At 34.2% G+C, this 14,181-nt stretch overlaps 1 protein-coding gene and 1 long non-coding RNA gene across 2 annotated transcripts in view; one reads left to right on the top strand and one right to left on the bottom strand.

Moving 5' to 3' along the window:
• The window catches only part of LOC137852530 (uncharacterized), a 41,898-nt gene extending 40,595 nt beyond the window's left edge, over positions 1-1,303 (top strand). Inside the window, exon 4 of the long non-coding RNA XR_011093915.1 lies at positions 1,177-1,303. This is a non-coding gene — a long non-coding RNA (uncharacterized lncRNA). The remainder of the gene's footprint in view (positions 1-1,176) is intronic.
• Positions 1,304-1,614: 311 nt separating this feature from the next.
• Positions 1,615-14,181, bottom strand: part of KCNH8 (potassium voltage-gated channel subfamily H member 8) — a 181,283-nt gene continuing 168,716 nt past the window's right edge. The window contains exons 14-16 of the mRNA XM_068674337.1: positions 13,756-13,862; positions 12,596-12,672; positions 1,615-2,325 (exon numbers count right to left, since the gene is read on the bottom strand). Of these exons, the coding sequence (XP_068530438.1) occupies positions 1,615-2,325; positions 12,596-12,672; positions 13,756-13,862 (895 nt within the window). The remainder of the gene's footprint in view (positions 2,326-12,595; positions 12,673-13,755; positions 13,863-14,181) is intronic.

Genomic DNA, 14,181 nt, shown 5'->3' with positions numbered 1-14,181 from the left:
ATTTGTGCTCCTATGTATACCTCAATGTTAACAATTAACTTAGTCTTTGAAGCTTGCAGAAAAAACTCTGAAGGAAGTTAAGTCTGTGCTCTGCAAAAGTTTTAAAAGTTTAAAAGATTACAATCACCAGTTTCCATTAATTATTAAATGAAATTTAGTTTACTTCTTTATTTTAAAACATTTGTTATGAGATGTAAACATGATTTTTAGAAAGCTTGCTGAAGAACATGCAAATATGATGCATACATCTTTAAATATGTAAATCAAAATCCCAATGAAAAGCAGTTGCTCTGTTTACACTGTAGATTTTACACAGTGTAGGTTTCTAATACATTAAATAAATAATAATAATAAAAAAACCCTTCAAATTTTCTTTGGGCATTAAATCATGTTCTGGATTAAATAATTTTCCAAACCTGTAGTTGTTGTTGTGGTTTGTTTGTTTTTGTCTAAAGGTCAAAACTAATTTCTTAAATATATAAATAAAAATCATCAAATAATTATTTCAACCTTTTTTCTTTTACCTCTGACTAAACCATTACTATTTTTTCCCTTTAATATTCCTCTTGCAGTTTACTCAATAGTTTTCATCCCTCTTAGTTTTCTTCTCCAAATATAAAATCCCCAAACAGGGCTGCGTAATAAAACATTGACTTAGTTTTAATACTTAATACTGCAATAATAAGACAATCTGAGGATACTGAATGTTATCGATATAACAAATCACAGTATAACTACTGATGGATGACTTAGCATAGGACACAACCTTCCAGATGTTTTATTTTTTTTAAATAAAATAATACCTTAATTTATTTGTATTCCACCAGCATGAATACATTCATTGCAAATTGCATGCACATAAAAGAGAATCAATTTGTAAACTACATAATTTTAACAATAAATAGTATTTGATCTAATACATGATGGTAGTGCCTTTCTTGTTAAAACTGCAAGCTTTTACCAAAATGAAAACAAACTCTTATTCTCATTATAAATATTTTAAATAATTTGTAAGTACATATTTCATACCAAGTATATAAAAATAGTATTTTTTGATAAATTAAGAGGTTTAATTTACATGACAAATAACGTGCAACAACTAACCAGTCTCTACCAGCTCTATTTGGTTGATTGTCTAGATGACATGCAGCGATAATTGTCCCTTTGCCTTCACAGAACTGACAAACAGACCAGCAGGACCCACGATCACCTGAAGCAAACGGTGCCATGGATATTGTTTGGGAACAACAGTCAGACACTCAGTGAAAACCTTTGCTTCAATGAATAAATGCTGCCCATGACAGTTCTTTTGTCCTAGACTTCCAGCTGCTCTGACCCTCAGGGTCTTTGGACTATCACAACAGTCTGCCAAACAGACCAGAAAGTTATATCTGTATACAAAATGCTTTTCAACATGCTTCTAGAATCTAGAATATTTTTCCTATAGTATGAACCAGCAATACCTTTTCTTACTTTCTATAAAACTAAATTTTCACCTTTGTAAGTATCCTTGATCACCAGAGAAAAGGTCAAACAAAGCAGTCATGCGGTACTCTCTACGTTTTAAACTGGCAGCTGCAGAACATGTTTTGAGTACCACTTTACTCTTTCTTGTTATACATCTATGGCTTGGTTATCTTTATCTTTAATATCCCTTGTGCTTGTCACAATGTCTAACGTGAAATCTGAGGTCTGTGCAGAAACTACTCCAGCTGTTCCTTCAAGGTCCCATGATCCTGGCAAATTCTCCAGGCTTAATGAGCTGATTGCTCCTTGGCTAAAGCTACCTTCCTCAGACCTGCTGGGCAGCACGAGGTGTAATGATGTCTCTGATGAAGAGCATACTGAAGAAGAAAGAGTTGCTGAAATAGACTGAAGAGGGGTCAAGGTAGTGTCTGAATGGGGAGAGGTGCATCTTAAAAACTGCAAGTTATCTTTCTGAATTACCTGATACTGGGAGGGTGAATTGTGAAGGCCCGGTGTATAGTAAAATTCACTGTCCGTAGAATTTTGAAGGTTGGGTTCAGTTCTTTGGGGGCTGCTGCCTACAGAGGATAGGTCTGTATTCCAAATGTCACATATCGTGTTACTGCGGCAGGGTTGTGCTTTGGTGCAAGTAATGTTACTGGCTTGCATGTGTGTGCAAGGCTGACGTGGAGTCCAAGCCATTCGAGCCTGCAGGCTTTCCAGAGTAGGACTCCGAGATATGCCATGCATTGTGCAGAACCCTGGTGGCTTCTGGGATGTGAGCAGGTTCTCAAGAAGGTACATCACATTCTTCATATCCTTACTTAACTGTGAGACTTCTTGAGTTAAGGTTGTCACCTGTTACATCAGGGGAAAATAACCCAATATTAAATTATGCAGTATACATTTTACAATCATGCCTGAAATACATTTTATCTTATTTTCCTTCTAATGTTATCAGGTTTGATATGTAGTATAGTATCTTTGTTTTAAGGAGATACACTGTAATACACTTATACAGCCTAATTTAATAGTCAATCCACCTGCCTCGCCACAGCTATGTGCTACATTATCTGCAGCATACTGAAGTAGTTAAGCAACTCAAAAACATACACAGAAATATTATAGGCTGAGTTCACCATGTCAGTCTATAAATAATGGCTTCAAGTTAGACACAAAATGATTTCCAGTAGCAATGATATTTGCTTCTTGATGTATCTTTAAATATTTTAGTGCATCAACCTTTTAGAGACGGTAATTTTACACCGAAAAATGATATAAATATTAGGTTTTCTGAAAAGTTGTTCACAAATATTTGAGAAATATGTTGCCATCTTCATAGTAAAATAAAAGTAAAATAAGATGCCTGAATTTTTCAGAGACAAGTAGTAGTTACATCGAAGTCTGGTGGACAAGTATTAAAAATAAACAAACAAAATATTTGGTGACTTTCATACTGACTTTAAAACTGAAACTGGAATTTTTAAAAGTAACGTGTTACCACTAAATATTTAAACAGTAAAAAAGTATATGAAACAGCTTGCTTCAATATAGTTATCTTTCTGCTTGAAAAATAGAGCTTATAAAACAGAGGGAGAGAGAGATCTGCAGCATACATTACTTCGGTGTGTGTGTGCAAAAGAAAGAATCGTATTTTCTGTTAACTTTTATTTTTTTTTTCCCTAATGCTGAAACAACTGTTAGCACACAACTTACTGCATGAATTACATGAAGGCTTTAACCTCCTCAAAACTGCTATTTTGAGCTGGGATCAAGTTCACATGTTTTGAAATTGTGTTATAAAGTAAATAGAGATCTGAACTCCACTGGGAACATTCTTTAAGACAATATAAAGATATTTTAGGACAACATAAAGACATTTTGGGACATAAAAAGCCTAACTGATGACTTCAAATGTGTTTGCATTTTCAAATTTCCTTCTTAAGGAAAAAAAATTGTAAGAAGTCAAAATCAGCCAATTAATTTCATTAAAGAGAAACAGACATATTGAGAGACAGATATGAACTTTGTTTCCATGATAGACAATTATTTTAGGTGAAACAACTTTCTCTACTGCTAAACTAAAGTTTTTTATAGTGGTGCTAGTGAAAATAAGATGTTGAAAACAAAGCATGACTGCACATTTATCTTCAGAATGTTAAACCACTTGTGAAAATTAAAAAAGGCTAATTCAGTGGGCCTTTCTTTGCCCTGAAGAGAAGACAGTACCAATTAGGTGTCCTACACAAATCAGTTTTCATGTAATTATAAATAAAATTCTCATTTTCCTGAGAACACTTCCAAAAAAATCTACTGAAAAGACATTTCAGGCAGGGTATGGCTGCCTTATGATCTTCCACAGGTATTTACTGCAAACACAAGAATTGTAACGAAAATCTAATTTAGAAGGAAAGTAGGAATCTCCTATACAGCTTCTATACATTCACTCCTTTCTCTGAGCTTAGAATTCAAACCCATTATATTGTTTAACAGCTGTTTATTGTTACAGTTGCACTGCCCCTGGAGTAAAGATGCTTAAGGGTAGCAGGTTTTTATGTGTCATGTTATTGAATCCCTCTGCCTCTCTTTCTACATCTCTCTTTCTCTCTGTCTCATTACTTAATCATTAAGTTATAGTAGGCAGAAAATAACCATGAAATCTCCTTCTGCCAGATGAGATTAGACTTTGAACGCTTGCAAGTTCATGTCAACTTCAGTTCATGTGATGTTTTATAATATGCTAGGAAAGTGATTAGTGAACAAGATTCCTGTGGAGCCAGAGCAGCCAGAGAAGATTCTTGGTACTGTCAAACCAGAAGGAGACATGTTCTGAGATTTCTGCAGTACTGAACGTAGGAAGACTGATATTCATCTTCCCCAAATTATGAATGCTGTATGAAAATATCTATAACTTTAAAATACCTTGTTTGGTTTGGTTTAGTCTTTTTTTTTTTTTTTTTTTTTTTCCCATTCCATTTCTGATTACATAAAGACTTTAAAAGTTTAGTTATACTTCAACATGTTTCTTTTTCCAGTTTATTGAGACAATACACACACACAAATCTGTTTCAGTACTTGTAGCAGTTATGAATTTGTGTTAGTTATAACTTGTTCAGTTATAACTAGTGCTCAGATACTATTTTTGATATATCAAGTAGTTCTTAGAGTGATGTCTTCTTATAAACTTGCTCTTGCACAGTTGTATGTGCTTACCTGATGAACTGGCCTTTGATGTATTCTTTAATAGTTTCCAGTAGTACAACAGTGTAATGTCCAAAGGTTTTATACCAAACTTCATTAGAAATTGACCACCATTTAGTACAGTCTATTTGAACAATTAGTGCTAGGCACATTGACAAAGCAAGTATGTCATATTCTGCATCATTTAAAAAAAAAATAAATCTGTGTTTAAAAAACTGTTAATCTTACTGGATTAAACTTCCAATAATCATAGAATGGCTTGGGTTGGAAGGGAACCATTACATCAGCTATGTTAACAATTTCACGATGCTTAAGGAAATGAAAAAGAACAGGGATTAAAAGCAAAAGAAATTTTAAGTCTATGAAACAAAAATTTAAGACAAAACAGATTCCTCCTGAACAAAAGGCCACTTCCTTTTGTGCTAGTAAGGCTACTTTTTCAGGCATTTAGTTACTATTGCTAGGCAATACAGCTAGCTCTACAAACGGTTTCCCCTGTGCTAGGCATACGGCTTTAAATTAATCTGTGAGATTCCCAATATATGTGAAATGCTGCCTTAGGAGTTTCTAGGACTTGAAAAAGACACTGAAATGTTTCCTGATATAGAAACTGGGATTTATATAACTTTAGCTTAAATTATCAACAGGGGCTTCTCAGGCTGGTCAAAAGCAATGCACCGGTATCTTTTTAGCAGACTTTGTTATAATGAAACCGCATCTTTCAAAACATATTTTAAAAGAACAGGTTTTTTTTTTTTTTTGTTGTTGTTCATTTGTTCTTTCTTTTTCTTCTCTCTTCTCTCTCTCTCTCCCTCTCCCGTCCTTCTCCTCCTGCTCCTGCTCCTCCTCCTCCTCCTCCTCCTTCTTCCTTTCTTCCTTCTCCTTTCTTCTTCTTTGATATGAACTTTAATAACAATGCTTTCTGATGTCTTAGCCAATATGTTTTAGTAGTTGTATTGTGCATTTCCAAATTACTTTGATAGTTTCAGTAGAAAGAGTATTTTTCTTTACTACCAGTATTAAATAGTTGTGCTCTGTAATTGGATACCTTGTTCCATGTAGGACTCAAGGTGACTGTATTTAAGCCTTTCCATAAGTGATGAAAAGTTTTATATTGTAAGATGATTATTATTATTACTTAGTTTAAATAATATTCATTAAATGGATTTTGTTTGTTTTTCATTCTATATACAATCATGTAATTTATTTATTTATTTATTTATTTTTGGTTACATTTTCTACCAAAATTCCTTTCTCTCATCAATGGTCCTGGAGTGGTCTGGAATGAGCTTTCATTTTCTGATTAGAAACCTAGTAGAATACTTCGCAATTTATAATCTCTGTGGTTTATTCCTCTTTGCAATTCAAACTTCACCCAGATATCTTCCTGCCATGACTTTTTTTGAACACTCAAGAAGTGAAGAAGAAAACTTGCTTCTTGGGAAATCGAAGTTGCATTTTGGCACTGTGGAGAAGCTGGATGCTTGTACTGTCAATGCAGCGTTGCTATTCTGTTTAGTATTTCATTGATACTTTTATTCTGGTGCTTCTTAAAGTTGATGAGACATTCAATCAGAATGAGTTGTCTTTGAGGCCCAAATTAACTGCCTGTTTTTAAAATAGTATGTTTTCCAGTAAGTGCATTGCTGAATGAGTGAGATGAAAATGGAGCTGAGGCAGAATTTTCACTGATCATCCATCAGCTTCTATGCCACCATAATGGCAATGGTGACAGACATTTCTGACCTAATGGCACTTTAGGAATTAAGTTAGTTGCAGAAGAAAAACAATGCAATGTATCTAGTCTTAGTTCAGATTAAATAGATGGGAATTGTGCGATGATAAGAAGAGTCAGTTTCAGTGAAGTAAATCTGGAAACTTTTGAAATTTCCTTAAGTATAAAAAAATTTGCTGGTTTCTCTGCCTACTTGCTAGACAGACTCCTCTAGTTCTGGGGTAAACAGTCTGTCTGAGTAAATTAAGACACTAAGACTGTTGATATTACTATTAAATAACTTAAGAACAAAACAGGAAAGTATAAAAGACTTGATAATTTAAGTGTATTCAAGTCAACAGCACCCCTATAAAATTCAGTCTAGAAAAGGGGTCCCAGACTGCATGTTGAATCATTCATGGCTCTTTGTACATGTAGTTGGATGTGGATGGCATAGAATCAGTACTGTGTTGTCATGATGGGTGCACAAAGAAAACTAGCTTTGGAAATTACTGCTTCAAGAACTTCAGAAACTATCAAATGCAAATTCTGTTCGACTAGTTATGGACTTTGAGACCAAATGGAGGATCATGGAGTTCTGAGTTGACTGGGAGAAGAGAAGCAGTCGATGTCTACTTTTGAAAGAACAACTGAGGTGTTACATATGTTATCAGGAAAACATGCTAAGCAATTTCTATAAGCTCCTAAAAAAATAGTCAAAAGAGAACAGACAGCCATAAATTTCTCAAGAATAGTACATGGTGAAACAGGTAAAATGATCTAATTCTCTACAATTGTAAAGTAATATATACCTTGTCAGAAGATGACTCAGAAGTTACATTGAAGAATGTAATCATGACATTCTTCTAAACCAACTAAGAAAATATGACCAGCATACAATCACTATAAGTTATATTAATGCATGACCGGAATGGTTTATGATCAGTAAACATACTGTTGTCCTGGTAGGACATTTCAAGATAAACTTTTTAGCTCTCTATCCCAACCTGTTTTTATTTTATATTTATTTTTAATGGCTAAATGGAGTTCACATTCACTGTTAAATATTAGTAATATGAAATTCAACAAAAGTAAATGTTAAACATCACAGCTGAAAAGAAAACGTCAAAACCTTGAGTATAAATTCTACCTAGGCAGAATATTACAGGAAAGGGTCTGTGGAGTTTCATTGAATTACACGCTGCATGCTTTAATCATGCTCCCAGGATATATAATCAGCATTTTTTTTATTATTATTCAGGACAGGGGGCTATCTTTACTGGGAATTACTTAGGCTGGTGCAGTTTAGGATCAAACACTTTGTAAGAGCCTTAAAAGATCTAACCAAAGACAATTCAAATGAAAATCCTACTAATAAGGAATCTTAGAAAATGTGACAAGCTATGAAAGTCTGAAGGAATTGCATTTGTTGAGATTGGCTGGAACAATATGTTTCCAGTGTAAATTAGTTTTAGACAAAGAATGTCAGTCAATTTTTTCTTATATCTTCTGGAAAATGATAATGTCGTATGTCAACAGAGGTTTATAATTAGATGTTAGGAAAATAGATCTTTCTGATACAGGAAGGTTTTGAAATGCCCATTCAAGTTAACACTATAATGGTTATCTCCAATCATAGTAGTAATATTTTTGTTATTGTTCAAATCAGCTTCTGGCCCTCAGTTAATTTTTATACCTCTTTTCTTTCACTGTTGATGTCTCAGGTTCATTTCCACTAAGGAAAAATGTAAAAGAGATTCTACAATGCATAAGCCTTACGTCCTTTAGACACTTTATGGATACCTTATGTCCTGCTTTTTTTTTTTTTTAACTTTTTTTTTTTTTTTTTAAGCTTTTAAACTAAAACTAAAAGAAACAAAGACAGAGTACTCAAACCCACTAAAGTACAAGAGCAAGAGGTATAGAAAACAACAACGTAGTAGTTCTTAAGAAATATGAATATTTATGATTAAAGGAAAAAATACCTGAACAAATATCAACAGACCAAAAAGTGTGTTTAATTTGTGTTTGTGATTTAGAAAGCTTTTATTTCTTAACACAAATAATTCTAGGCTTTATATGTTGTCTTTTGTGATAAATGGACATAGCTAAAGTAAAAAATGGGTAGATTGAACATAATTAGTTTTCATCATCAGTAAATGTTATTAGTTCACATTTTGCCACGTCTGTTTTTATTGAAGGATGTTTTGCAAATGAATATGTTTTTTTCCTGCCTTTCCCGAGAAGAGAATGAGTTTGATTTTTAGAAGTTGGTTGCAACATACATTTTATAATATTCTATTTATAAAATTTCTCTAGGTGATCTGAAAAAATAATCATTTAGTCAGGATTGTCCTTTTTGTTAGATGAAAGTGAAATATCCATATGAATACATTTTCACTGATCTGAACAAGGGTTGAACACTTAGAATATTTTAAGCACTTGCAACTAAAAAAAAAACCCTAAAATTAAAAATAGCTGAATTTCCACTAAGTATTCCAAAATTCAGCTACATAGAAGGCAATTTTCTAGTATAAAACCTGACCCAATTTATATTTCCTTGTGTTTATTTGTTTTTCCGTTGAATGGGAGTGATGTGAATACTCTGTTCGTTATGCCAATATAGTACTGTAATTGTGGAATCTACTGATGTAGCAAAATTTCAAATCAATTTCAAATGCCTGCTTTAAGCAAGGGGTCAACCTAGCCTCATTCTTTGTATGTCTTGTTTATACATACAAATCCAGGTTTCTGAATAATATTGGGCATTTGACAGCATCTCTACATGGCCAAATGCAAAGCCATGTTTATGCGCTCTGCACTCTGTGCTGACAGCAAGCTGTGGTCTGTTGGCCTGCTAACCACAACGCTGTAGGTCTGCTTCTGACCATTATACTTAGCACTGCTTTAACTAAGGCAGCTGTAAGAGACTGAATAAGAGATGAGTTGGATAGGAAGAACAGGGGATGTGACATCCGAGTTTGTCTGTATGAATTGTGCTAGCTGTATCCTGTATGTCCAAGTATGAAAAAATGTCCCTGTATTATTGAATAGAGAACATGCACGTGTCCACTGCAAGTCGTGAGAGAAAAAATATGACTAAAATTTCTGTATTTTCTTATTTTTAGCTTCTCCGTGTTTCAAATAATTCAGATTTTTTTTTTGTTGTTTTTTCCTTCCTTCCTTCCTTCCTTCCTTCCTTCCTTCCTTCCTTCCTTCCTTCCTTCCTTCCTTCCTTCCTTCCTTCCTTCCTTCCTTCCTTCCTTCCTTCCTTCCTTCCTTCCTTCCTTCCTTCCTTCCTTCCTTCCTTCCTTCCTTCCTTCCTTCCTTCTACCCTCCCTCCCTCCCTCAAGTTGAAGATTTAAAATGGAAATATTTCCATGCTCTTTCTGTATAGTTGCAATCAAATGATAGAGAACTACATGTAAATATGTAGTAGGACACAGATAATGAGACAGTGGCCGGCAGGTGCCCCAGTCTAGATTTAAGGCCATCTGTATAACTGAAAATATTTATTTAGTTGTTTCCTATTTTTTCTCCTGGGTTCTTTAGTTTAATTCCATGTTTAAATATGATTGTATCAGGGAAATGGCAAGTGTTTAGATACACACAGGCTTTGCAGAGAAATGCATTGGAAAGGCCAGGTTGGATGTACACATCTCCACAAATGAAGGATGCATGCTTGTCCAGCACAAGACTATTCCTAAAGTCTCAATCAGCATAATCTGGAGTAGGTTTTTGAATTGAGCTTTCTCCATGTAAGAAAGTGTACCATTCTGTTGTGTGTTCAGTCACTGAATTCTGAAACTATTGATTAAACAATTGAATTTCTACATGAGCAAGAATCTGTACCTAAACTGTCTCACCTGCCACATATTGAACTATGATTGAAGATTATTATTAATTCAATGTTTATTTAGACTAAGTAGAACAGCTTCTACAGGTAAGTAGGAGTTTTCTATTAGGGAATTTGTAATAGGGAAGTCTAATAGTCCTATTCCAGTTCACTTTACAATGCTGAACCAGATAGAAAGTCCTTTCTATTAGTTTAGTTCTCAGTCAGGCTCAAAATGAGAAATGAGGTTAGATGAGGGAATGAAGAAGCTGGGTAAGTGGCTAGGCAGCTAATCTGTGGAGCTTTAGAATAGGAATCTGGAGCATGTGGAAGTCTGTCTCTCAATGCCTAGCAAGGAAGTTTGTATGTGTTAGTCCTAAAGATATTATGTAACAAACTCTGAGAAGTGAAATCAAGGTTCTGCCTTCTGTTAGCCCCATTCTTAGGTAGAAGGAATTTCTTTTGCATTATGTAGTGAATATTATATACCTAAAATGTTGCCATGAGTTCCACTGGATGTGGAGCTGGGTTTGCCTTCTTTTGTTTGTGAGGCAGCTCTGCTAACAGCCTGTCTTGAAAGTCTGAATGGGAAGATATATGTCTTTATTCTCCCAACAAACAGCTGAAATGTTTTTAAGCTAGCTAGTGAACTGTTTTAATACAATTGCCTTTCATGAAAGCATGTATTTTTGCATTTGTTGACTGACTTCTGATTTCCACTGGAAAATGTATTTATGACAATGTTTGCTGCTGTTGGCCACTTGTGACCTGCTTTCTCAATATTTTCCTTTTTAGAAGGAGTCTGCATATTTTCCAAAGAAGCTCAATTTCAAACTCTGACTGTATTTTGACTACTGCAAAGAGTCTGCTGCTACATTGGTCATATTCTTCCATTAATGATCACCACCAACTGATGGGAAAAAAAAGAAGCATAGGGTCTACAGGTACTGTTCAATACTTTCTGTAGCAACAACAACAACAAAAAGACAGCTAGTATATTCCAGCAAAGCTACTCATGGGCTATTTGGGTAAGGGCCAAGTCACTTAGTACTGTCAGTTCAGATGCACTCTATGTGGGGCATGTTTGAGTACACGAATATATATCCATGTAGAATATGCAATTAAGCAGTCTTCTAGTGATGCAGATTTTCAATATATACATGAATTTTGATCTATGGGATGACTTGGAGGATAATTGTCTGTCTCTATGGGATTTGCTCCCAGGATGTTACCTGTGACATCTAAATCCATACCAGTTTAGAATCACTCCTTATGCTCTTTGAGTTCTTTGATCAAGCTTTGCTAATAATCTGTAGTAAATGGGGCATGGTGCTTTGTTCTGAACTCCGCAGTTTGACATACAACCAAGTTGATGTATTCATCGTAAATAACTAGCTGTGCCTGTACTCTTAGCTCAGTACATGTAAATTATCTTACCAAGTTAACTTGACCCAGGATAAAAGAGGTTTACAAGCCCAATAATTCATATATACAAATAAAGAATAATTAGATTAAGCCTGCACAAGATGGAAAGGAAAATAAAATAAAAATTGATATTTCTGGTAACAAAAAAGATTAGGAAAAAGAAACAAAGCTGTATGGTTTGACTTTAATTTAAATGTTTCCTCTAGTGGGCTCTTAAGAAATTTTCTCTAATATCTTTGTGTATTGAAAGACAGAGTATATAGCAAACAGATTTTAGTCTTACAATACAATTGTGCAGTTAAAGTCTGAAGCTTTCATCTTGTTGACTGAAACATTGCAGTGGCTGGAAATATCTTTATTTCCAGCCACTATGTTTAGACAGAGAACATCTCTTTAGTGTCAGACTGATGGTAGATTATGTTTGAAACTCTTTGGAGGGATGAATGGAAAGCACAACTGAGCAATATTGGCCCTGTATTCCTCAGGTCTATTCTTGAGCATGAATGGAAGTACTTCTGTCTATTTCTTACTAGATTCATGTAGAGTGATTTGAAAATGACTAGATTTCATTTATTTCAAGGAAAATCTCCAAAAGCATAGTGTTACTCCCCAAAAAGAAAAGTTGGAATAAGGTGCTTGAGGAAGGATTGAGAGGAAAGAGAGAAACAGAAACACATGTAGAAGAGAAGAAATCCTAATGAAATTCAAAATCTAGCTATACTAAACCACACTTTGATTTTAGCTTCCAGCTTCTACACAAACTTTTATAGTTCTTTAATTTTGAAAATTAACCACTGGAAGAGCTAAAATTTAGCTGCCCTAAATTTAGGAACCCCATCCAATTTTTCAAACTCGTGTATTGCACATTAATCATATTCCCATATTTGCTTAGTTTTCTCCAGCATTTCTTGAATTATTGTTAATAAGCTCCAACTTCCACAGAAGCTCATTACCTCATTATTAAGTCTGCTGATTTGTTGTTTGGTCTCTTCTGCTTTGATAACAAGCACTGCAGCACCAATTTCAGCCTCTGAAAAATAATTTAAATAAATGTAAATGAGAGAAGAATAATATCTTGGAATCTCGAATGGTAATCTTGTATATTGCTTTAAATTAAAACCTAGTTTGTACTTGGATCAAATGAAAATAAAATCTTGTATTTAAAGTTTACTTTATAATGTGTAAGAAAAGTGTGAATGAGGAAAGTGATCTCTTCAATCTGAAAGGACTGAAAATGACAACCCTGGTGCCAATGGTATGACATGTTAATAGTCTGGAAACTATAGATAGAAGTATGCTACTATTATTAGTTTTTTTATTATTAGCTTCAAGAGGGACAAAAAATATCCTTGTGACCTCCATGCAAAAGGTTTATAACTACATGAAGAGTGTTTACTCAAGTACATGAAGAACATTTATTTACAAAAGGAAAATGTTGGAAACAATCTTGGAATTGTTGGAAACAATAGTTTGGTCACTTCAGCATTAGTCCACTGGTGTCCCCATAGTCCCTCTTTTTTTTTTTTTTTCTTGCTGACCTGTTGCATTCCTTGTGATGCTATATTGTCAACCTTTTCAGAGTGTAAGTCATATAAGGCTGCATAAAACCCTTTGCTCTTCAAGGTTTCACTGCCTACTTCTGAAACACTAAGTACTTCCATACCCTTTTGCCTCTGTAAATATCCTTTTAACAAAAATTGAGAGACAAGTTTGCATATTGCATTTTTCGATGTTTAAAAAAAATTATTATTAAAATGTATTGTTATCAAATTTTGTCCATGTGTTTAGTACCTTCCATGTCCAAAAAAATCAGAGCATGAAGCTCCTGGCTGATCCTACAATGGTAAAACTATAATTCATGAAAATATATTACTCCTTGCAAGCTGTTTTATGGTGACTGTTAGTAGGAAAACAACTGTCCTTAGGGACCCTGTTGTATTTTTCCACATTGTTCAGTGTGGTACTGAAATAGTACTGAAAGTACAGATACATATTAGATCAATTTATGCTGCTTGTAAGGACTTTTCCTTCTGATAATCAAAGAAACAAAGGGTACAAAAAGCAGTTATGAAAACTCTTTTCTCTGAAGAGTGATTTCCCAAGCAACACTCACCTCCAACTGTTGGAGATACCCTGGAGTCCTGCTGGAGCTGATCAGAGCTGAAGTCAAAGGTTTGGCTCTCCTCATTGTGGTTTCCATCTTCAATCCCATCAACAATTCTGTAAGAAAAAACAGAGTTAAGGGAACCGCTTCCTAAACCTTCCTAGACATCACATTCATAGTTATATTGTGAAAATTACTCCTAAAAGGCACATCTTAAAACAATAGTGAAATTTACATTATATTAAATTTAGAAAAAATCTAAAAAAATATTGCATTACACTTATAATATCTTGTGTGTCACTATAGATTACCTTTTCTATCAGAAGAAAGAATATGAGGTCAAATATTGCTAAGTGAAATTTCAAAATTGTTGTGACTTTTGCTGTATATATAACAGGTCCTAACAGAGCTTTTATTGAATATAGTTCAGTTTCC

Source organism: Anas acuta, chromosome 2, assembly GCF_963932015.1.
Source record: "Anas acuta chromosome 2, bAnaAcu1.1, whole genome shotgun sequence".
Lineage (NCBI taxonomy): Eukaryota > Metazoa > Chordata > Aves > Anseriformes > Anatidae > Anas > Anas acuta.
This window is presented reverse-complemented; position numbering and strand designations above follow the sequence as displayed.